Below are 26,284 nucleotides of genomic sequence, written 5' to 3'. Positions count from 1 at the left end.
ATTTTATATACCTCTGTAAAGTTAGCCTTCAGTATCCTACACTCCAGGGAAAACAGTGCTAGCCTATTTAGTCTCTCCTATAACTTAAACATTCCAGTCCAGGCAAAGTTTGCATTATTGTTTTCTGCACCTTTTCCAGCTTAATCACATCATTGCTGTTCCGTTGTTTAACAGCAATAAGAATAATCCAGCAAATTCAGACCCATGAGCTTTACATTAGTGTTACATAAAAGTGATAGATTGTGGCGACCCACTTTCTAGCACACACGAACCGGCTCACGAAACAGCGCGCGCAGGCAGAGGGCCGGCCCCAAAGAGGGCGCCAGGCCATCTTCACCAGCAGGGGGAAAATCCCGCCCGCGGAAAGGGTCTGGAAATATGCATTCCCCACAGCAGTCCCACCCAGGGAGGGCGGGAACGGGAAGGCTTTAAAGCAGGCCACGAAGTTTGAATAAACCTCTTTCATCGCAACTCTAACTCACCAACTCCGTGTGGTTATTTTAGCGCTGTGTGTAGCACACCGCTACAATTGGTGACCCGACGGCCCAAATGATATTTGGACCAGAGATGACCGACGCTGCATCTGTTCACGCAGTTTCATTAAAACTGCCAAGCTTTTGGCCGCTGCAACCCCATCTGTGGTTCGAACAAGCAGAAGCTCAATTCCACATTCGGCAGATAACTTCGGAGTCCACTCGCTACTACTACGTGCTGAGCTCCCTCGACCAGAAGACAGCTGCACAAGTTGAGGACGCCCCCGGAGGACGGCAAATACACAGCATTCAAAGCTCTGCTCATAAGGACTTTCGGACTCTCATGGCGTGAACGAGCACGCCGCTTAATGGACCTGGATGGTTTGGGAGACAGGCCGCCGTCAGCATTAATGAACGACATGCTGGCCCTGGCTGAAGGACACAAACCCTGCCTCATGTTTGAGCAGGCGTTCCTAGAGCAACTGCCCGAGAACATATGCCTGCTGCTGTCCGACGCAGATTTCAGCAACCCCCGGGAGATGGCAGCCCGGGCAGATGCGCTGTGGAATGCCAGGAAAGAGAGAGGGGCATCTGTCGCAGATCACCAAGCCGCGTGCCCAATGGCAGACCAGACCAGACCAGGCCCGGCAGGAGAGCCTACAAAACCCAGCGACGGGAGTGAGGAGCCCAACGAACAATGGTGCTTCTACCACCAGCGGTGGGGCACAGAGGCCTGCCGCTGCAGACCACCCTGCAAATTCCCGGGAAACGCCAGGGCCAGCAGCCGCTGATGGCTACGGCAGCTGGCCATCAGGACAGCCTCCTGTATGTCTGGGACAAGCAGTCAGGACACTGCTTTTTGGTCGACACCGGAGTGGAGATCAGCGAATTACCTCCAACGGGTTACGAAACCCACAACAGAGAACCGGGACCCACCCTGAGGGCCGCAAATGGCAGCACAATACGAACCTACGGCACCCGCACGGTGCGGCTACAGCTCTGCTCCAGCCGGTTCACGTGGGACTTCTCACTGGCCGCCATGGCCCAACCACTCCTGGGGGCGGATTTTCTGCGAGCCCACAGCCTGCTGGTTGACCTGCAAGGGAAGCGATTAGTCCACGCCAAGACTTTTCAAACGTTCTCCCTGGCTGAAGCAAAGTTGCCAGCCCCACACCTAGACTCCATCACGCTGTCCGACGACGAATTCACCAGCATCCTGGCGGATTTCCCATCAGTACTGACACCGCAGTTCACGGCAGCCATGCCCAGACACGAAGTACAGCATCACATCCCGACCCAGGGACCACCCCTCCACGCCCGTGCTCGAAGGCTTCCCCTGGACAAGCTCCAACTGGCGAAGGAGTTCAAGAAGATGGAGGAATTGGGGATCGTACGACGGTCCGACAGCCCATGTGCCTCCCCCCTGCACATGGTGCCCAAGGCAACGGGGGGCTGGAGACCATGCAGTGACTACCGCAGACTGAACGAGGCCACAACTCCAGACCGCTACCCTGTGCCGCACATTCAAGACTTCGCAGCAAACCTACACAGCGCAAGGATCTTTTCCAAGGTAGACTTCGTCCGGGGATACATCAAATCCTGGTACATCCGGACAACATCCCCAAAACAGCACTCATCACCCTGTTCGGACTTTTCAAATTCCTCCGAATGCCGTTTGGTCTAAAGAATGCTGCACAGACGTTCCAGCGGCTAATGGACGCGGTGGGACGCGACCTGGACTTTGCGTTTATCTATTTGGACGACATCCTCATAGCCAGCAGTAGTCGTCAGGAGCATCTGTCCCACCTCCGCCAGCTCTACTCCCGCCTGAGCGAATTCGGCCTTACAATCAACCCAGCCAAATGCCAGTTCGGACTCGACACCATCAACTTCCTGGGCCACAGGATTACTAAAGATGGGGCAACCTCGCTGCCCGCCAAGGTAAATGCGGTCCGCCACTTCCCCCGACACAACACAATCAAAGGCCCGCAGGAATGCGTGGGTATGGTGAATTTCTACCACCGTTTCCTCCCCTCAGCAGCCTGAACCATGCGCCCCCTGCTCACTCTGATGTCGGGTAAGGGCAAGGACATTAGCTGGGATGAAGAGGACGCAGCCACTTTCGTTAAAACCAAAGAAACCTTGGCAAACGCCGCGATGCTAGTGCACCCCAGAACAGACATTCCTACTGCCCTCATGGTGGACGCATCCAACACAGCGGTCGGTGGAGTGCTGGAACAACTCATCGAGGGTCGCTGGCAACCCCTGGCGTTCTTCAGCAAACACCTACGACTACCCGAACTCAAATACAGCGCTTTCGACTGGGAGCTATTAGCACTATACCTGGCAATCCGGCATTTCAGATACTTCTTAGAAGGTAGGCCCTTCACCGCGTTCACAGACCACAAACCGCTTACCTTTGCGTTCACGAAGGTGTCCGACCCCTGGTCATCCAGTCAGCAGCGACATCTGTCCTACATCTCCAAATACACGACGGACATTCGGCATGTCTCGGGAAAGGACAACATCGTGGCAGACGAACTATCCAGACCTACCATACAGGCCCTGTCCCAGGGGGTGGACTATGCAGTGTTGGCAGAGGCACAGCAGGCAGACGATGAGATCCCTAGTTACAGGACTGTGGTCTCCGGTTTGCAGCTCCAAGACCTCCCCGTAGGCCCAGGTGAAAGGACCCTCCTGTGTGACGTAGCTACCGGCCAACCCCACCCCGTCGTCCCAGCAGCCTGGCGCCGGCTGGTTTTCGAATCCATTCACAACTTAGCACACCCCTCCATCAGGACAACCTTCTGGCAGGTCGTCAACAGGTTCGTGTGGCATGGACTGCATAAACAGGTCAGTGCATGGGCCAAAACGTGCATGTAGTGCCAAACAGCCAAGGTGCAGTGGCATACCAAGGCTCCGCTGCAGCAGCTCGAACCCACCCACCGGAGGTTCGACCACATTCATGTGGATATCGTGGGGCCCCTGCCAGTGTCGCGAGGCGCGCGGTACCTCCTAACTATGATAGACCGGTTCACCAGATGGCCAGAGGCAGTCCCACTCACCGACACCACCTCCGAATCCTGCGCCCGAGCACTGATAGCAACCTGGGTAGCCCGCCTCGGGGTACCGGCCCACATTACCTCCGACAGGGGCGCCCAATTCACCTCCAGCCTGTGGTCAGCTATGGCCAGCCTTTTAGGATCGCAGCTACACCACACAACTGTCTACCACCCACAGTTGAACGGACTAGTGGAGCACCTCCACCATCACCAGAAGTCGGCTTTCATGGCCGCCTGGAGGGGCCTAACTGGGTGGACGAACTTCCCTGGGTCCTGCTCGGAATCCGCACGGCACCCAAGGAGGACCTGCGCCCCTCGTCGGCCGAGTTGGTGTACGGCGCACCCCTGGCCGTCCCAGGAGAGTTCATACCAGCCCCAAGGGGGCAAGAGGAAGAACCCACAGCAGTCCTGGATAGACTACATGAAAGGCTCGGTAACCTGGTCCCCATCCCCACTTCACAGCATGGACAGAGCCCGACCTGCGTACCCAAAGACCTGCAGAACTGTAAGTTTCTTTTTGTACGATGGGGCGGACACCAGGCACCACTACAGCTGCCCTACGAGGGGCCATTTAAAGTGATCAGGAACAACAGGTCCACGTTCGTGCTGGACATTGGGGGGAAGAGAGGAGGTCTTCACGGTGGACCGACTCAAACCAGCCCATGTGGACTTGGCGCAGCCAGTCCAGGCTCAGGCACCGCGGCGCAGGGGCAGACCTCCCAAACAGAGGCCAATCCAGACTGTGGACATTGGGGGAGGTATCGCTGGTTCTGGGGGGGTGAGTGGTTATGTGGCGACCCACTTTCTAGCGCACACGAACCGGCTCACGAAACAACACGCGCAGGCAGAGAGGCCGGCCCCAAAAAGGTCGCCAGGCCACCTTCACCAGCAGGGGGAAAATCCCGCACGCGGAAAGGGTCTGGGAATATGCATTCCCCACAGCAGTCCTGCCCAGGGAGGGCGGGAACAGGAAGGCTTTGAAGCAGGCCACGAAGTTTGAATAAACCTCTTTCATCGCAACTCTAACTCACCGACTACGTGTGGTTATTTTGGCGCTGTGTGTAGCACACTACTACAAGATGATGCTTTCAGGAAGAGGCCCTTTGGCCCATGATGTCTGTACAGACCATGATGTCAATCCAAAGTAATCCCATCCCTCTGCACATTCACTATATCCTTCCATTCCTTGCCCGTTCATACCTGTCCAAATTCCTCTTAAAAATTGATACTCTGTTTCCATCACTTCCCCTGGCAGTACGTTCCAAACAATGTGGGCAATTAAATAAGGGCAAATTTTATGCACTGAATAGCAGCGCCCTGACGGGTGTTGTAGAACCAAGGAGGACAGGTAACACAGTTCCCTGAAAGTGGAGACACAGGTAAATAAGCTGAAGACATGGCATTCAGAGGGGCATTGAGTACACAAGTTACAATGCCATGTTACAGCAGTGGAAGACCAGCATCTGCAGTTCTGCTTGCCACTTTAGAGGAAGGAAGTAATTAAACTAGAAGGTGCCAAAATGATTCACAAGGATGCTGGAGGGAGTTACAAGAAAAGACTGGATAGGTTGGAACTGTTTTACTTGGAGCAAAGGAGGCTGAGGAAGTTGATAAAATCATGAGGAACCATAGATAAGGTGAATATTTGCAGTCTATTTGCCAGGTAGAACAAACTGCCCAACTGCAGCAACAATCACCATTGAGAAATCTCCTGGTCCAGGAGGGCCATGCAGCTAAGCAAAAAGGAGGTTGTGGGGGATTGGGAGATGAGAATGCAGTTTCCTTCACAATCATGATAGATGATGAGAGAGACCTTAGGATAGAACATAGAATAGTACAGCACAGTACAGGCCTTTCAGCCCACAATGTTGTGGCAACCCTTAAACCCTGCCTTTCATATATATCCCCCACCTTATATTCCTCCATATAACTGTCTAGTAGTCTCTTAAACTTTACTAGTGTATCTGCCTCTACCACTGACTCAGGCAGTGTAATCCACGCACCAACCACTCTCTGAGTAAAAAACCTTCCTCTAATATCCCCCTTGAACTTCACAACCCTTAGCTTAAAGCCATATCCCCTTGTATTGAGCAGTAGTGCCCTGGGGAAGAGGCGCTGGCTGTCCCCTCTATCCATTCCTCTTAATATCTTGCATACCTCTATCATGTCTCCTCTCATCTGCTGTCAATGTACCAACAAAGGTGTGTAGCTAAGCCTCACACCACTCACCCTAGCCAATGTGCCACCAGGTTTGGCCAGCAGCCAAGAGAAAATAATACAATTTAATACAGAATTAGACAAAAATGAAGGGCAAAAACATTCCAGTTAAGCTCCATTGGAATAAGTAGAACAGGTATAATATCCTTTCAAACAAGCTGAACAAGAAGCAACCACGCCAATACATGTATTTATGAAAATGTATGCATGCATTACCAGAGATGAAAACCATATATGTAATTTAACGTAACTGCCGAAGAATATGAAATTATAGGTTAATTATACAAATACATAATCTAGTGTAACTTGACTGATAACTGTTTCATCTCATGTAATAGCCATAACTGAATCTAATTGTTTACATTTTAAAAACTGAATCTAAACAGACTTTGATAATACCACAACACCTCCAAATTTGAAGATTTCATTTTGACATCAATAATCTTCCCCTTTTCTATTTAACATTTACATTTCCCCGCTAACAACAAACTCCAGGAAATCTAATGATGCCTGAACGCTAAACTGAATAGACTGTGTGGAATCTACCATCTAAAATACAAAAGCGGGTAAGCACAAAAATGAGATCTTTGTTCCAGACAATGCTTCCAGAGTTTTCACACATTGACACTTCTCCACAAGAAATACAAATCAAGATTACTTTGACTGAAATTATGGTTACTTTGACTGATCAAAAACAAGCATATATATCTGCTTTATAAGATTATTTTCTTTCTACAATTTAAAATTAAAAATGGAAACCTCAAACCCAGTAATGCAAAATGACATACAAGAAAATAACTTAAATTTAAGCTGAGGACAGTTAGACAAAACTGCAAGTGAAATAAATACCACTAATAAGCCACAAAACTTTTGAAAAATTAGCAGTGCCCTCCAAAACAGAAACACTTCAGCACTTTGCAGATTTTTTGCTAACCAGCTTTGCAACAAAGATTAACAAACATTATGATCAAAATTTAAGATTGTAATGCTGAAAATTTTTTTTTAAAGTTCACCTATTAACTAAGTATTTGAAAATTAAGTGCTTCCATTACATTAAAAGCATTGAGATCTTAATATTTCTTTACCTGTTTCTGTCTCATCTTGTACCATTTTACTTTGGAGTCTGGTGCTTATCTCCTATTCATTCTACATAAAAGGTTCTCAATCAACTTGTATTTATAGGATTAAAATAAGAAACAATGACATCAAAGTGACATCACTGCCCGTCAACAGCAGGTTCCTAACTAAATCTTTCCTATGCAATAAAGGTCAAAAATAATAAGTTCCCTACGTAACTGAGTTTCATTTTAAATAGTAATTTTTTTTAGATTTGTTAGAGCTGTTTCACTAAACAATATATATAGTTAAAGAATAAACATGAATGACTTATTCTCTATAACGATAATACCTTGCTATGTAACAAAAAGTTGTGGGTAAAAAATCCTATTTATAGTCAATGGAACCATTTAAAGCATTTACTGGAAAAATAACTTTCTATTTTCTATTTTTTAAAAAAAGGATACACAGGTTTTACAGTCTCTTATAATTTATTAATAAATTTACAAGGGGAACACTTGCTGAAAAGTTCCAGTATTTTTTTATTTTTAAGGCATTCATGAAATGGTATGAGACTGGTAGAGACGCTATCTATATAAGGTTTAAAAAACATTTTATAGCCTTATGACAACTGAGACTATAGAAGACAAACGAGGACAATCAAGTAAAAGATGGGTGATGTTCCAAAAGCATTCTCATTGCCCAAGCACAAAAAAAAAATTTAAAGAGCCGGAAGTTGGGATCAAGGTTTTTGTGCTCAAAAGCATTTCAAGGCCCAAATGGGCATCACCAACTACACATCATATATTTGTAGGAGCAGTGGATAATGATATATTGGTAATGGCAAGAACAAAGTGGAGTCCAGAGAAGACAGATGATAATTTAAAGTCAATGCTGCTGTTTTTAATTTCAATGTTCCTAACAACATACTCATGACCAAGCACACATTCAAAAGCAAGAAGGATTTCTCAAATTCTGCCTCCTCACCCTTTTTTGAAGAGATAGCTGATGTATTTTTCTGGCTGTTGTTATGGTTCTTAAGTGTTCAATGTTTTCTGAGGCGTTTTTAAGAGAATTTTTTTTTCAAAAAACATCGCTGAGGACACAGATGTCACTGTGTCAGCTAAATGCCAAAATTGCAGTTGTTCGAGTTAAATCGCATCTGTCATTCATCTCACTTACCCAGTTGAGCTTAATCCTGTTGTAATTTTAAATAACCCACTTCACCAGCCACAAAAAAACCCACAGATTTTAGTATCATCCACTAACTTACTAATTGTGCCACTAACAACCTCGTCCAAAATATTAATATATAGTGGATTCAGGGCAGCTGTTTACTTGGGAGATCTCTTGAAGAACAAAAACTAATTGAGAAAATAACCAGGATTTCCGCATTTATTTGAGGCACTGTGCCACTTAATTGGGGCAGGAGACCTTTGCCGAACAGTTTCTAACTAATGTCAGTGTGTGGCCATTGAGATAACACTGTACAAACAGCTTTTTGTAGTGTCAGTTGTATGTGTCTGTGTTTAAAAAGCAGTGATTTCACTGCAATTCAGAACTGTTTTGCTCATACGGTTTCAAGCATTTAGGCTTGCAAATGCCAGAAACGGTCAGCAATGAAAATAAAATGATTTCACTGCTTCAACAAGTTAGAAACTACGAAGAATTTGAAGGTATTGACAATCATCTTGAATGTTACAATGAAAATGAAGATTTGCAGGATGCAATCATCTACAGCATTGTTTGCAAGCACTCCATCATCTACACTCTGTATCTGCACTGATTTTGTTCATTTACAGTCAAAAGAAGGTGACATGAATAAATTCCTCCATTGATAAGTATTAGGAACTAATACACAGTACTAGCACAGTAGTACAGATGTCTCCCGCTTTTCGAACGTTCGCTTTACAAAACCTCACTGTTATGAAAGACCTACATTAGTACCCTGTTTTCGCCTTCAGAAGGTGTTTTTACTGTTACGAAAAAAAAAGCAGCGTGCGATAAAAGCCAGCACGCGATAAAAGGCAGCGTGCGCCCAGAGCAGCCGCTCTCCCTCAGATTTGGAACAGCATTCTCGCCGGCATTGCTTTAGCATGTGCCGGTGAGCAGCCGTTTGCAAGATGAGTTCTAAGGTATTGGAAAAGCCTAAAAGAGCTCATAAGGGTGTTACACTTAGCGTAAAACTAGACATAATTAAGCGTTTTGATCATGGTGAACGAAGTAAGGACAAAATGAGTTTGGCTTGTGGAAGCTGACGAACATGATGTTGAAGAGGTTTTGGCATCCCATGACCAAGAACTGATAGATGAAGAGCTGATGCAATTGGAAGAAAAAATGATAACAATCGAAACCGAATGAGTAACGATAAAGTACGACTTTAATTTTGAAAGGGTACATTGGTTTGGGGGATATTTGCAGGATGGTTTGAGTCCTTACAAAGAACTGTGTGATAGAAAAATGCGCGCGGCTCAGCAGTCTTCCACATCAGCCACAGCAGACGACGAATCTCAACCTTCGACATCGAGGCGGGCAGAGATAGAAGATGAGCTGCCTGCTCTAATGGAAGCAGACGATGACGAGATGACACCCCAGTGTCCCACCACCCCAACCCTCAGGCCACGGACAGATACCAATTCACGGAGAGTGCAACGATAGCCGGGAGGCACACAGCAGATCTTTAAGAAAAAAGCCAAAATAAACATGCTAATTGATTAGGTGCCACCGACACGTAATTGTCGGCCCAGATCAGAGGCGATGCAATCGGAAATCAGCACTGATCTGGGCCGACAATTACGTGTCGGGCGGCACGCAATTAATTAGCTTGTTTATTTCGGCTTTTTTCTTAAAGATGTGCTGTGTGCCTCCCGGTTACCACTACACCCCTGCATGCTTTGCGGATCGGTATCGGTTGGTGGCCCGGAGGGTGGGGGCCACTGCACCACCCCAACCTGTGACAACTCAGTCTAACACACCATCATCAGTGTGCTCGGCGCTGTCTTCCCAATTCCGGTAAGTGATACTACACTGTACATACATTATTTCTACTTTATATAGGCTGTGTACTTTTACCTGTTATTTGGTATGATTTGGCAGCTTCATAGCTTAAAGGTTACGGGAGAGAGTGTTCTTGCCAACAGCGCTTGTGTGAGATTTTCTGCTGAGAGCACTTGCGTGAGATTTTCGGTACGGAGAACAGTGCAGTAATGATTGTGGAAAAGTATTTCTACTTTATATAGGCTGTGTATTTATCATATCATTCCTGCTTTTACTATATGTTACTGTTATTTTAGGTTTTATGTGTTATTTGACATGCTTTGGTAGGTTGTTTTTGGGTCTATGAACGCTCACAAAACTTTCCCATATAAATAAATGGTAATTGCTTCTTTGCTTTACGACATTCAGCTTACGAACCGTTTCATAGGAACGCTCTACCTTCGGATGGCGGGGGAAACCTGTATTGGTAGTGTTCCAATTTGTTCTATATTTCATTTAAATGTGTGATTTCATACTCAGTTTATCTTTCTTCTACCTTTTTTTTAAACAAATTCCATTAAACGTTGGGCAGCTGCTTAATTGGACTAAAGTTTACCGGTCCTGATGTATCCCATTTAACTGGAATCCACCATATAATAACAAAGAGGGACTCAACACTTCCCCTGTGCCACACCACTGTAAAGAGGCTTCCAACCCGAAAAACAGCTTTCTACAAACACTCTCTGCCTTTCACCACCAATTGTATATTTAATTGGTTAGCCACATTGGAACCACATGATCTACCAAGCATGACTTTGTCAAAGGCCTTGATCAAATCCATACTGCTCTCAAACCTCTTGAAGTCTTCTTCAAAAACACGATCAAATTTGTGAGACATGATTTCTCACAACATAAAACCATGCTACCCCTAATCATTCCTCACCTTTCCAAATGCTGGCATATTATGTCTTTCAGAATCATCTCCAATAAATTTCCCATCACTGATGTTAAGTTGACCAGTCTTAGTTTCCTGGCTTGTCCTTGCAGTCTTTAAATAAAGGAACAACCTTAGCCATCCTCCATTCACCCGGTATCACACCTGTGACTAAAGATTCCAAAAATATTTCTGTTCTGGTTGCTGTTTATTTCATACCTAGCTTCCCACAAGGTCATAGGATATCCTTGATCAGACACCAGGGATTTACCTACCTTAATATGTTTTAGGACCATCAGCAATTTATCTTTTGTAATGTGGATAATGTTGTAAGACATAACTATTCATATTTCTTAATTCTTATAGACTTCGCCGAACCACAGTAAGCTTCTAATTTTCATGCTATGCCAACAAAAAAAAGATAATGCAGTGGAAAAATCAGGCTAAATAAACATACAGTGATTTGACAAAAGCATGAGAACAGGTAAGTGTCTAATGTAAAAGGGAACCCAGAAGTTTACCACACAATTACCAAAGACTGCTTCTCAAAAATAACAGCAAGACTAATGAGGTCAATAAAATTACACTTTCTAGAAGGCAGAATACATTACTCAAGGCAGCAAATGAGTACTTTTGAATCTGCCTTCTCCTATGGAAATGTGGCCAAGGTAATAACAATATTGGGTAGGGAGACAAAGTACAAAAAAAAGTGTGAACTTGGATTTGATCCATTTTTGATGCACTAGATAAGTACCATATTTTGGGTGAAATAAAAATGTTGATAAATTGGAACATCCTCTAATAATTTGATTAACTCTATGACTATCATTTGTTAGAACATAGCTTGAATAATATGGACAATCTGATCACAAGAAGACTCTGATTGTGCTGGAGAAGATGCAAGAGATTCACTAAGAATGGAGCATTTCATTCTAGAGATTTTAGATCAGCTCACTCCATTTTCCTTGGATTAGAGAGTGGACCCGATTGAGACATATACGGGGCATAGATAATAAAAGGTGTCCATCATCAGTGTGCACATATTTAAGCAGAGGTTGGAGATTTAGAGAAACTGGAAAAATTATTTCAGTCACCAGAGGGTGATTATTATCAGATTATTAGATGAGCACTTGAAACATCACGGCATGAAAGTCTACAGGATGAGAGTCAAAAAAAAAGGAAGAGGTTAGCACAGATACATACTGGTGGCACAAGAGAGTCCAGTTGTTGGAATCTGGAGCAAAGAGCAAACTGCTAGAAGAGCTAAAATTGAACTAGGTGCTCCCACATATAAAACTGTAGGTAAATGCATACAAAACAGTGTAAAATGCTTCTAGATTCCAGGTTAGTAAAATGATCTGGACAAAGTTTTTAAGGAATGTGTGGAGAATAAAAAGGGATTCTTGTGCTTAATAATCAGCACAGACTATTTTGAAGGGTCTGTATCTAAGGCTCTAAACCACATGTTTTGCACCTGTTTTAAGTACCTCTTTCCCAAGCGACCAAAGACTGTACTGGTTGATTGAAGGCACTTCCACCAGTCATGGTTGTGCAAGGTTACATCATGCCAAGTTCAACTTGGTTAACACAGGTTAAATCTTTCTATTCACAAGAGCATAATCTTTGGATAAAATCTTCACTTAAGCACCATTTTATTAAATTAGCCATTTTTTTGTACCTTGAACGACGACTTGGCTGCCTGGAACAAAGAACTGTTGTGTCCCATCACTTGACTGTGTAGCATATTGCACAATAGTTGCCCCAGGCTGAGGTGTTCCTGCATTTGTCATGGTCAGTGTCTGCAATCCTTGCACACCGTCAGCTCCTGGATTTGCAATCTGAATAGTTCCACCTTGAGCGATTGCGACTGCAGTTCAAAACAAGTAGGGATAAGGAGAAAAACTTAATGGCAACATAAGTATTGAGAAATCTCTATGGCAAAATGGAATTCTGATCTACCAAAGTTTCTGTTAAAAAAAATCTATATTATGCATGTTATTGACAAAGAAAAATACGACAAAGGCAATTTTCATATTAGTTCGTGGCCTAAGGTAGAAGGAGTCAATTTCAGAAAACCTAGCACATTTATTTTTCAACATAGTCCCCTCCTACATTTACACACTTAGTCCAGTGGTCATGCAGCATACGGATCTTGGACCTCCAGAAAGTGTCCACAGGTGGATGATTGATAAGTTCGTGGCCTACGGTAGAAGGAGACGAGTTATACAGCTCTCGTTACATGCACATGCAGTTCAACTCTTTGAGTGATTATGCATTAAGTTTGAAGTTAATAACTGATCTCCTCCTACCTTAGGCCACGAACTTATCAATCACCCCTTGTTTGTGCAGATTTGTTTCTGCTTTTCAATATTAAAATAAAACCACCATATATATTAATTATTGAAAATAATTAATTAAGACAAGAGATGTAAAAAGCTCGAATCTGGACAAAGTATTGGTCAAGAACTAAGCACAGTATTGGCCAGTACTCATCTTGGAAATAGCCATTAATATTGCCATTGTAGTGATAGCAGCTGTGCTCTTTTTCCCCCTCAGATAAAAGGTCAACCCAGAAAGTTCCATTTCTCTCCAATTGACCAGCAATTTCTTATTTGCCATCTTATTGAAAATTTACTGCAAAAAAATCAATGCGTGTGATCAAAAAGTTTAAAGTCACCAAATATACATTCGAAAAGATTGTTTTAAGTATCAAAATTCTATTCGAGAAAGGCAAAAGCTGTGAGAGAAACATTGTTCAGTAAAAGTTATAAAGTAATCAAACAAGGGGTGAAGTATATTGTTACAATATCTTTTTCCCCATAAAAAATATTAAGGTTGGGGATTCTGAAATGATTAAAAAATATTTTGTATCAAATTTAGAGCAGACTTATGCACTCCACATAATGCTCCATTTTAACCTGTTTTCTCCTTTCTGGATTTTTAATTATAGTACATTGACAAATATGAACCCATATTCTAATAGCCAGTATATTATGCTATGCAAAACATTAGAACCATGGCCACGTCTCAAATGGTATAAAATCTACAATAGCACATGAAACAACATGCTGATTTTACTTTTCAGTTGGGTAGCATTCACTTCACAGATTTAAAAGACTGCAGATACTGACATCTGGAGCAAAAGAAAATCTGCTAGAGTAACTCAGAAAGTCAAGCAGTCTTTGTAGGAGAAAAGAATTGTTGATAATTTGGGTCGAAGCCATGCATCAGAACTGAGAGAGGAGGGGGAAGAAGGCCTGTATAAAAAGGAGGGGAAATAGAGAGACAGGAGCCCAAAGTGATTGTTGGACAGAGGTTGATGGGCAGGGTGGAGAGAGGAAGGGTGGAAATGGGAGACCATGGGAGAACATTCTGAAAACAATTTTTTTTTTGCTTATTGAATCATTGTGGGAACTCTCTCATGCTTCAACATTAACTGCAGATAATGCCTTAATGATGCTAATGACACAGTAATGATTTACAGATAAATGGTTTAGAAAAGCGATAATATCGCTATACAATGCTATCTACGGAAATCTCAAGATGTCAAAAAATATCGTGAGGTAAAATTAATACATACTGTATTGGCCAGTACTTGTCTGGTAGATAGAAGTTGGTACTGCCATTGTAGTGATAGCAGCTGTTGCTCCTTCTTCCTCAGATTTTTCTTCATCAATCTTTGGAACACCAGGCGCATCAGAAGACAATTCATTTAGGATTTTTCTGAAATAATATTGCCAATGTTCAGTTAACTATGATAAATGAACAGTTGCCAATGTAATTTGCAATGTAAAAACAAAAATCACAAAACCAGTCAAATCTATTTCTTTACCTATACAACTAAAAGCTAAAACTACTAACAAATGTCCAATATTATAAAATAAGGCAAACTCAACAATTCTCAACATATTAGTTTTTGTGCGACCAGAATGCAGAAATAAACCAAATACTTTCATCAATGAACTGCTTGAAAATAATTTTGTCCATACAGTAAAAACACTTTAATGCTTATATAACGCGCTGTAACATTTCACTGCTAAGGCTAATGAAATAGCTTCTCTTTAATGTTCACTGCTGAGGTAACGGTTTCTCTGTAGCAGCAATGTTTGGATTAAACTGGAGATAACAGGACTATGGTTATGAATGTTAGCCAATCGGAGATTGTTGCTCTGTCTTGTGAATCTGGAAGGATGTTTTTCGTGGTCTTTTGTCGAGGAGAGATGAAGAGGGAAGACGCATGTGGAGAGTGCTGGTAGACCACCAGACGGAGTGGACTGAGATCTGAGGGTCCGAAGGTCAGCGACGCTCGGAGGAGACCGATGGTGGAAGAATGACTACTAAGTGAGCTCCAACGTGAACTTTTGACTTTTCCTTGAATGGGCCCTTTTTTATTTTCATTACTAACCCTATATTCAGATTAAGATTCATAAAGTTCAATCATTTAATTGCATATGGTGTACTATCTGATATTTTGCGTTGTGGGTTTGTAACTGGATGGTACATTACACAGCATCCACACAAACGTGATTTCTCAGTTTGGTGGGGCCAAAGGCTGTTTCCCTAGACAAACATGAGCTGGGCGAGCCTGAGGGTTACATTTATAAAAGCACAACTGCTTCCAACAGCTGGAAAAGAACTATATTGGCTTGTCTAGACAACTTAGGAAAGTACAACATGAGAAAGTAAATACTTAGTAATTTTGAGTGATAATACTATAACTTCAATGCAGGCATTCATGTCACATTCTGCTATAAATGAAAATGGGAATGGAAAGTACACTCTCTTACCAGCAAATCAATTGCCTGGTATTATTCTTAAATAAACAGTATAATTTCAGAATCTTGCCAAGATAGTTCAAGAAGGCCACCAGAACCAGCCGAAAGACACCCTCACAGGTAAATAACACTGCGACCATTTTTATTTTTTGAGACTATGCCACAGCTCTAGCATACACAGCACAGATGGCACATGAAGTTCTTTCCAAAATTAACTAAGGAAAAGATATTTGAACTTCATGGATTAGAAATACACATCTTTCAGAAATAACTTACGAATAAACTGTCCAAGGTTAACCCCTCCTCAGTTAAGTTCACATAGAGCTATTACTGATGTTTTATGCTACAGTTTGAACCTATACAGTACAACAAAAGTTTGCATTTACATAGGGCCTTTACATTACATTTCACATATACAATGACATCCAAAATATGACACTGAGCTCTGCAAAAATATATCAGGGGAGGTGGTCAAAAAGCTGGTGGGTCCAGGTTGAAACTTTAAGTAAAATTTAAAACACTGAGTAAAATAGAAAGCAATTCAAAAGTTATGGACTACACAGCATGGGCTTCAATATTAAGCTCTGAAAAATCAGGAATGCACATAGCAAAATAGAGAAGTTAAAGGCATCCATTAGTCTTGTGAGACCATGGATCTGCGCCTGGAAAGTCTTCACTCTCCAGGGCGCAGGCCTGGGCAAGGTTGTATGGAAGACCAACAGTTGCCCATGCTGCAAGTCTCCCCTCTCCATGACACCAATGTAGTCCAAGGGAAGGGCATTAAGACCCATACAGCTTGGCACCAGTGTCGTCGCAGAGCAATGTGTGATTAAGTGCCTTGCTCAAGGACACAACACGTTCCCTTGGCTGGGACTCGAACTCACGACCTTCAGGTAGCTGGTCCAATGCCTTAACCACTTGGCCACGTGCCCACAAAATAGTGAAGTATAGAAACAGTAAATAGCAGGAGTAAGTTCTAAAAATAAGGAGACCAATACACGTTTGAATACTGAAACCGTAAAATTCAGTGAGTAATTTTTGATCAGAAAAGGACCATATAAATTACAAAATGAGCAGCAGAGATTTGGATAATACTAGTTCACAAAGCATTCAAGATGCAAGCCAAAAGCAACAATTATTAACAGATAAATACAAAATAATATCAGTAGCTTACAAGCACTGGGCAATAAACATCTGAATCAAAGGTAACCATCTTCCCAAGTTGCTCACCCTAACACCCTATAAGCTACCAATGTCCAAAAAACTGTATGAGGCACAAATGCTCAGGCTGCTGGAACAACAGATCATTAGTTTCATATTTTGTAGCAAGTAAGCTCATTCATAAATAGGTCACTCCTATTAAGCATATGACGAAATGTAAACAATTCTCCTCATTTTAATATTTTAAATAAAAAATGGTATTGGAAATCTGGAAATTTAAAATAAAAACAATTGCTGGCAGATCAAGCCGCACTTGTGAAGAGTGGAACAAAGTTAACATTTCAGTTTCATAAACTCGGAATAGAAAGGTGAACGATCACAGATTATGGTAACTTGTCTCTTACTGTACAAATGCTAACTGCTGTAAACATTTCCAGCATTTTATGTGTTTTTCAATTTGCCTGAACATTTGCTGCTCCAATATAAAATTCACCTGATCCAGGGATTGTTAAGCCTGATGAGCACCTTGTGCTTCAATTTAAACTAGATTATCCTTAGCACGCCATAAGGATGCACTGCCAACAAAAAAATCAATCAGGGTTCTCAATTACATAGCTTCTGGCAGCAGAAGGTGGCCTCAAGTGAGGATGAGTCGCAAGTACTGCACAATACTCACAGCCAAATTTCAAACCTACATGAAACAGAACAAATTGTACATATCTAAAAGTCACACAATATACATGTAAAATACAATTTATAATCTAATTGTTCAAATAGCCCAGTCTTTTCTTGAAGATTTATTAATTACAACACAAAATCTAAAGTAAGCAGGCTTCACTTCCATGGGAACTATTGGTAACTTGTCATCTCACAAAAAAAGATTCAAAAAACATTAGTTGTGGCACCACACCTCATTTGACAGAAATGACTTTCCTCTCATCCCAGTGTGATCCTGAAATACTGCAGTTTGACTGTTAAGAACCTCTAACATGGTTTAAATAATCAATTGTTTAACATCATCAGTGCAGGGTTGATGTTATTATGAGGTCACCCAAAGCATTCTTAGATCATGGCGAATATGTTATGTTATCCCTTTCAGCCAAATACAAATATTCTACTTACTATTAATATCACATCAAAGACTAAAATATAACCTTTTTTTCTTCTGAACTCCTCACTTTTGAAGCATGTTCATACAACAATTTGCAATATTTCCTAACTGAGCAAACAATGACAAAGATAATTAAGGTAGCAAAGACACATTCACAGAATTGTAGATACATGTAATGCAGCGGTCCCCAACCACCAGGCCACGGACCGGTACTGGGCCACAAACCATGTGCTACCGGGCTGTGAGGAAACGATACGATTTGGCGATAGGAGTCAGCTGCACCTTTCCTCATTCCCTGTCACGGCCACTGTTAAGATTGAACGCACGCGAGGTCATTACCCGCGCGTCGTCCATGTCAGCACGGGAAGGAGATCAACTCCTCAAGCTTGCAAATGACGATGGGCTGAAAAGTATGTCTGACGTAACATCTCTGTCGGCATTCTGGATCAAAGTCAAGGCTAAATATCCTGAGATAGTCACGAAAGCACGGAAAACGTTGCTTCCATTTCCAACATATCTCTGCAATGAATGCAACGAAAACTAAATTGTGTAATAGACTGGACATAAGGAACCCCCTTCAAGTATCGCTGTCTCCCATCACCCCTCGATAGGACCGCTGATTCAGCGATATTGGTGTGTTGCAATGATTTTATACGTTCATACGGGGAAAATATGTGCTGTGTGTTCAATATCCAAACGTTACTTAAAATGTTATGATGCTATTAACTTATATAACCATATAACAATTACAGCACAGAAACAGGCCATCTCTGCCCTTCTAGTCCGTGCTGAACGCTACTCTCACCTAGTCCCACCGATCTGCACTCAGCCCACAACCCTCCATTCCTTTCCTGCCTATATACCTATCCAATTTTTCTGTAAATGATAATATCGAACCTGCTCTACCACTTCTACTGGAAATTCATTCCACACTTACTTCTAGCTCCCCTGTCCTCCCCTGTTAATTGACTTATCACTATATTCATGCCACGAAAATATGTGCTGTGTTTTTAATATTAAATCCGTTAGATAAACCCTTTCAGAAACGAAATTGAGTGTATTAGCCACTTATCACTTATATTCCGGTCATGATCAACCCCCGCTCCACCCCCCCCCCGGAACAGAATCGCCAAAAATGATTTGTAGAAAAAAATCGGCACGCACTGGTGCCCACGCAAGGCTTCATGGTCATTGTAGTCTTTCTCGGGGTAAGCTCAACGTATTTGACTGCTACTCTTGTCCGTTGGCAACCCTACTCCCCCTCCCCCGGTCGGCCGGTGCACAAGAATATTGTCACTATTAAACCGGTCCGCAGTGCAAAGAAGGTTGGGGACCCCTGATATAATGCATAATGGTTTTGAGCTCATGGATCATGGTGGACAATGGGAAAATTAAAACAATGGAAAGATATCTTTGCATTCTATAGTAAAATAAGCTTTGTAAAACCTTGACATTTATCTTTAGTCAATGATGGTATTAAATTAAGTGTTGTTAACTTGTTATCTCTTACACTGCTTAAATATAAAGTTCAAAGTTTATTATCAAATTACATACATGTCACCATATTGTCACGCAGGTGAGAAACTGCTGGAAAGTTCAGCAGTCTAATGAACAAGGAGGCAATTAAAAGAGAGGGTTTGTGACGGTGCGAGCTGGGAAGTCACCATGGTAATAGGTCAGAGCGGTTGAGCTAACGGACGCTGGAATTTTGGATGGATTATAAAAAAAAGTTGATCCTTCGGTCTGAAGGGCAGAGGAGACACGACACAAGAGAACTGCGGAAGCTACCCGAGAAACCACTGGTGGAGTTTAAGACCACCACAAGGGTGGAGGCGACGGACCAATTGATTTTGACCCATGATTACCAGTGCGGATAAGAGCTTGCCTGTGTGGGTCTGCTGGTGGTGAACCCGTGCCGTGGGTTAGTAGACCGTTCCCTAGAAGGGGCTCTGTCCATCGGTGTCTGTGTGGGGGTCATACAAAGTGACTCTGAAGACTTCGGAAGCAAGAACAACTAAAGCCGCCAACTTGAACATCAACTCAATTAACTCTCTCTCTCTCCTCCCATCAATTCAACTCGACGCAACACAAAGTGAACTGAACTGCTTAAACTTACCTGACACCGTAAGACTGATATCTACCTCCTATCTACCTCCTGGACTATTATTTTTGTATCCATACACACATTTACGGATATATATATATATATATATATATATATAAAATAATAATATAAAATAATATAATAATATAATATAATATAATATAAAAATAATACATTATAACCTGTATTGTATTATTCAGTTTAATGATATTAATTTGTAGTAGTAATAATATAGTCTTAATTTATAGTAAACCAGACTCCAGGTGTGTTCCATTTCTGCTGGTCCTTTTCAACCTGTCACGGGGTTCGTGACAATATACAAACCTGAGATTCATTTTTTGCAGGCATACTCAAAAAATTCAATATCCATAAAAGAATCAATGAAAGACCACACTAAGAGGGCAGACAACCAGTGTTCAAAAGACAACAAACTGATATTACGAAAAGGGAAAAGGAATAATGTTAATAAATAAGTAAGCAATAAATATCGATGAAGATTCCTTGAATGTGGGTCCATAGGTTGTGGGAACTGTTCAATGATGGGGCAAATGAAGTTCAGTGAGGTTATCCCTTTTGGTTCAAGAGCCTGATGGTTGAAGGTTAGTAACTGTTACTAAACCTGGTGGTGTGGTCCCTGATGATGGATACTGTTTTCCTGCAACAATGCTCCGTGTACATGTGCTCAGTGGTGGGGAGGACTTTACCCACAATGAAGTGGGCCGTATCCACTACTTTTCTTAGTATTTTCCATCCAAGGACAATGATATTTCCACACCAGGTGGTGATGTAGCCAGTCAAGAAACTCTCCACCACACACCTATAGAGGTTTGTCATGCCAAATCTTTACAAACTCCAAAGGAAGTAGAGGCACTGCTGTGCTTTCTTCATAACTGCACTTACGTGCTGGGCCCAGGACAGGTCCACTGAAATGATAACACCAAGGAATCCACCTCTGGTCCCCTGATGATAACTGACTCAAGAACCACTTCTTTCTTCCTCCTGGAACTAATAATCAATTCCTCGGTCCTCCTGACAGAGTGAGACGCTATTATGGCACCACTCAGCCAGATTTTCAATCTCTCCCCCACCCCATTTACTGATTCGTCACCACCTTTGATTCCGCCTACGACAGTCATGTTGTCAGCAAACTTAAATATGGCATTGGAACTATGCTAAGCCACACAGCAACAAGTGTAAAACAAGTAGAGTAGGGGACTGAGCACACAGCCTTGTGGTGCACCTTTGCTGATGGAAATTGTGAAGGAGATGCTGCAAATCTGAACTGACTGAGGTCGACAAGGTGAGGAAATAGATGATCCAATTGCACAAGGTCCATGGAAATTTAATAATTAATAAATAGTGTGTGCCCCGACGGTATCAGCAACACCCACTCAAATATCACCTTCACCCAAGACTGCATCTATTTTTACTCGCACACCAGTACTTTTAGAGTATCCAAAGAGGATTCCACGATACTGCCCTGTTTTCTATGTGTTTGCTGCCACTTGACAACAGCATCAGCAAACACCATGGCCTTGAAATTTCAGTGAACCCCAAAGATTGCCCCAGATGATTAAAGGACCACAGGTATGGTTATTTCTAACTGCTTCAAATTCACTTGCAATTTAAAACCCAAAGCAGGAAGAATGAAGTGGTGGAGAGGAATCAGATTTACTTCTTGTGGTTGGTATGTAAGGGAAAGAAAGTGTAATGAGATCAGGGAGAGTGATGCTTGTGGAAGAGATGCAAGTCACTTATTGTTCTTCAGAATGGCAGAGAGTGGGGGCAATGTTCCCTCCAATGTGTGCTCGCGCACATGCATCTTTTGCTATTAGCACACAAAGGAATTTAAACTGAGCACAAAAGGTTGTCACTCTCTACTTCACTGGCACAATCATACACAATCACATTTCCTTTTCCAGTTTCTGATGCAGACGGTGTTAACAACTTGGTATTTGCAATGATTTGTCTGTAGATTTTAGAACTGGCTTATCTATACTGTTTTTATTGAAGAAAATATTGATTCAATAAGTCTAATTCCAAAGCAGCAAAGGGCATGAAGTGCAAAAGAACTGCCAATTCAGTTAAAACGAAATGGCTTAATTTAACAGTAGAAACTGCTACACCAAAAGCTCATGAGATCAGGAATGTGCAACTATGAGAAATACACATATTGTGACGATGCAAAAAGTTGGTGGAGCATTTGCAAGTGAGAAGAAGTGGAGTGATATTTGGAAACGACTTTTTAAAGCACCACTTAACAAGCAAATCAGATATGGAAGGTGCGTCAAAGCTCTGGTGAGAAAATTTTTCATTACCTGCTATGTATGTTTTGTGAAAGTGCAGATGAACAAAAGCGGAAACAATCAAGCCCAGAGGAGATCAAAGTTCTTAGTGACAGTGTTTTGCTAAATGTTAAAATGAATACCTCTGTAATAAATTATATCGTGCACATGTTGTTGTTACTGGGCAAAAAATTACACAGCACAAGATTTTTGCGCACACAGGCCATTACAAATTAGAGGGGACATTGGTGGGGCACGGGGCAGGGAGTGGGGAGGAAATGGTCTTGCAAGTTCTGGCAGGTAAAAACAGGACTAGAACAAAGATGAAGATGGGTAGGACTTGAAAGAACAGTTCAGTAATGGTCTGGAGGTCACGGCAACGGGGGACAAAAATGTATAGATGCCTGACCCAAGGACTGAATTTTTTTTTCAGAATTACCTCCATGCTTCCCAAGTCAGTCCCCATGGGTGAAGACCATATTCTTCTGGAAATGCCCTAAAGCAAGCATCCTTGCTACCACCAACACCGTCCATCCTGAAACTGTGATGCAATTTATCAGGAATGACATCATAATGAAAACAAATCTCAGTAAAGCCTAAAGTAACTCATAACAGAGCAGGCCAAATCTCATTTCATGATTGGTGGGAAATAGTCATAGCCATAAGTCATACTTCATTGACCCCTGGGGAAATTGGTTTTTGTTACAGTTGCACCATAAATAATAGATAGTAATAGAACCATAAATAGTTAAATAGTAATATGTAAATTATGAAATAAGTCCAGGACCAGCCTATCGGCTCAGGGTGTCTGACCCTCCAAGGGAGGAGTTGTAAAGTTTGATGGCCACAGGCAGGAATGACTTCCTATGACACTGTGCTGCACCTCGGAGGAATGAGTCTCTGGCTGAATGTACTCCTGTGCCCACCCAGTACATTATGTAGTGGATGGGAGACATTGACCAAGATGGCATGCAACTTAGACAGCAGCCTCTTTTCAGACACCACCATGAGAGAGTTCAGTTCCATCCCTACAACATCACTGGCCTTACGAATGAGTTTGTGGATTCTGTTGGTGTCTGCTACCCTCAGCCTGCTGCCCCAGCACACAACAGCAAACATGATAGCACTGGCCACCACAGACTCGTAGAACATCCTCAGCATCGTCCGGCAGATGTTAAAGGACCTCAGTCTCCTCAGGAAATAGAGACCTGGAGGTGATCACAAATGCAATTTATTTCATTTTTATTTCATGCAACTGGAGGAAAACAAAACAGAACTTCCACTTCTGTTTTAATTTCACCACCAAACCTCTCAGTTCCACTGTCTACAGATCAAGCTTCTTTCTGAAATCCAGTACTAACACAGCATAATTTCCTTCCAACTTTGGTAAGATCAAAACTATTGTATTCTACCCTTGCTATAAATTCAGTTCACAAATCATCCACTGCAACCTTCTTAATAACTTTGTGAATCTGAGACAAACCATAACTAACTTTGGTCATATTTGATTCAGAGCAAATTTCAGACTAAATATCTACACAATCACCAAGCTTAGCATTGACCTGTTCCTCTTGCACATTAGATCACTTGCTGTTAAAATCCAGATCTGTCTTAATTACCTCAAAACCTGCCCAATCCAATGTACTCTGGTTAGCCTTCTTCATCCCACTTGCCAACATCAAAAACTATTTCCTATATCCTAAATCACATTAAATCTCATTCCCTAATCATCCTTTTGTTTTCTGACTGACATGGCAAGAATGCAAGGAAATAAAAATAGTCCAATTAAACAATGTGGAAGCAGAATTGAATCAAACCACATTAAATCTAACACCTAAACTTGGCTAGTTTTTATAATACTAGAAGGAGCTCTCTGCAAAAAATGAACCATTTTCATCCAAACAACTTTGTCTGGGTGGTCATATAAATAACGGGAAGCACAAAACAAGAAAATGGAAGGTGGCCAACTACCCCTCAAACCAGTTCAATTTGACCATTGTTAAGCTATGCTGATCATGGCCCTCAATTAATCAATCCTTCAAATCTTTACCTACCTCCACCTTAAATATTTCCAATGATTCTGCAGAGAGGTCCAGAGGTATACCACAAAGTGAACAGAAATTTCCAAACAAATGGGTTTTAAGTGATCAGTCCTCTTTGTAAACATATAAACCACGGTACCACATAGTCCTTTTCCAGAATTAATTTCTCCCAGGAGGGGGGAGAAGATGGCAGTGCGACGGCAGCACGCGCAGCCACTTCGGTGATAATGTCTGTTATTTGTCAAGTAGGGGACTGTGCACAATCCTGATTTGATGGAGACAGACGTGAGAGCACAGCAGAACATCTGGAAAACTTCTGAAATGACTGCTTTGCTACCGTTGCTACTGTGTGGTAACCAGAATCTCCGGAGCTGAAGGCCCCGAAATCCTCGGCTTTGATTGTTTCAGCGGCTGGGGCGAGGTCGAAAGCGCTCGGCAGAGGATGGCGCTCAGAAGGCTGTATCGGAGAGGCTGCTCGGAAGCTTGGAGTTTTCGGACGGATGGACTTAGGGTCGGCTGGGGTCAGCTGCTTCCAAGGTATCGGCAAGTTGACAGTGCCTGGAGGTTTATGGCAGGGAGTTTCTCCCTTTTGCCGCCTGCTACTGGGGACTCGGGAGCCGATCGACTCGGGACTTTGAGAACTTTTTTTTTTACTGTGCCTGTGGTCTGTTCTTTTATCAAATTCTGGTATTGCTTTGCACTGCTGTAACTATATAATTATGTGGTTTTGTCAGTGTTAGTCTTTGGTCTGTCTTGTTTTCTGTGATATCACTCCAGAGAAACATTGTATCATTTCTTAATGCATGTATGCATTTCTAAATGACAATAAAAGATGACTGAGTGTTCTCATAATCTTAAAAAAAAGTATTGATTTGATAAGATCAAAGATGTTTATATCAGTCCACATGGGTTTTGAATGAGTTTTTGTTTTTGAAATCTACATAACTTTACCTTCAAGTCAAAAAGCTCTTGACAAGTGCACTGCATGATCATATAAACAACTACATGTGCATATGCACAAATCAACATTAAAATGCTCAGTTTTATATCCATTGTAAATAAATCCTGAGAATACAAAAGAGGTAATTCAGAAAACAAATTATTTTATATTGGTTAATATTACAGTTTATGGATTACGAAAAATCTCACCAAAATGCAAATGCCAAGTCATAGGATGCATTTTGAGGATCTCTTAACTGCAAGGTTAGCAGTTGCTCCAATTGACTCTTTTACTCTTTACTTCAATCACAACAATTATCTATTCTTGAATCTACTTATTGCCTTCAATTCCCAATCCAGAAACAATGTCAGAGTCAAACATTGAAACAGGCCTCTCAGTCCAGAGTGTGCACCACCTTCAACAATTTATACTAATGCTACATCAAACTCATTTATAAGTTGTCCTTTATAAGTTGTCCCCACATTCCGATCAAGTCGGTGGGCAGCAGGGGCACAGCTAGAAGATCCACTGTCTCTGAGAGACACAAATTCAATCACAATCTCTGGTTTCTCCCATATATCTGTACTAAAATGAGTAAGTTGCAGTTAACTAGCCATTTATATTATCCCTACAGTGTAGGTGAGTGGTAGAATACAGAAATGAGAATAAAGATGAGAATAACATGATGAGTGTAAATAGGTGATTGATGGTTGGTGTGGAGTCAGTGGCCTGAACAGCATGTTTCCATGTTGTGTCTCCTTCTGACCAACTCCACTAGATTTTACCATCCACCTACAATGACTGGGAAGTTTTAATTTCATTTTCATATCTCCCAATGGTCTTGGTTTTCACTTTAGCTAAATTCATCAACCACACATCCAAGATCCAAGCACTCCACCAATCCTGGCTGAAAATTCAAATCTAATTTTGAAATTATTTCACTATTAATAGCTCTGCTTTCAAGGCATGGCAACATGTAATTACAGCACCAGCAAACCAGGTTCAATTCTGATACTGTAAGGAGTTCGTACACTCTCTCCACAAGAGAGTGGTTTTTCCTCCAGGTGCCCGTTTCATCCAATTATTCCAAAGAGTTAGTAGGTTAATAGGTCACATGAGTGTAACTGGGCAGCACAAGTTTTTTGGGG

The 26,284-nt window shown here is 42.2% G+C and overlaps 1 protein-coding gene across 4 annotated transcripts in view; it reads right to left on the bottom strand.

Annotated features, from left to right (window-relative positions):
- LOC140195525 (cAMP-responsive element modulator-like) overlaps positions 1 to 26,284 on the bottom strand; it is a 78,162-nt gene that overhangs the window by 9,379 nt on the left and 42,499 nt on the right. For all 4 annotated transcript variants that reach the window (XM_072253990.1, XM_072253989.1, XM_072253991.1 and 1 more), the window contains exons 6-7: positions 14,299 to 14,441; positions 12,397 to 12,585 (exon numbers count right to left, since the gene is read on the bottom strand). In XM_072253990.1, the coding sequence (XP_072110091.1) occupies positions 12,397 to 12,585; positions 14,299 to 14,441 (332 nt within the window). The remainder of the gene's footprint in view (positions 1 to 12,396; positions 12,586 to 14,298; positions 14,442 to 26,284) is intronic.

This window comes from Mobula birostris, chromosome 3 (assembly GCF_030028105.1).
Source record: "Mobula birostris isolate sMobBir1 chromosome 3, sMobBir1.hap1, whole genome shotgun sequence".
Lineage (NCBI taxonomy): Eukaryota > Metazoa > Chordata > Chondrichthyes > Myliobatiformes > Myliobatidae > Mobula > Mobula birostris.
The sequence above is the reverse complement of the archived record's forward strand: the minus strand, read 5'-3'. Positions and strand labels throughout refer to the sequence as shown.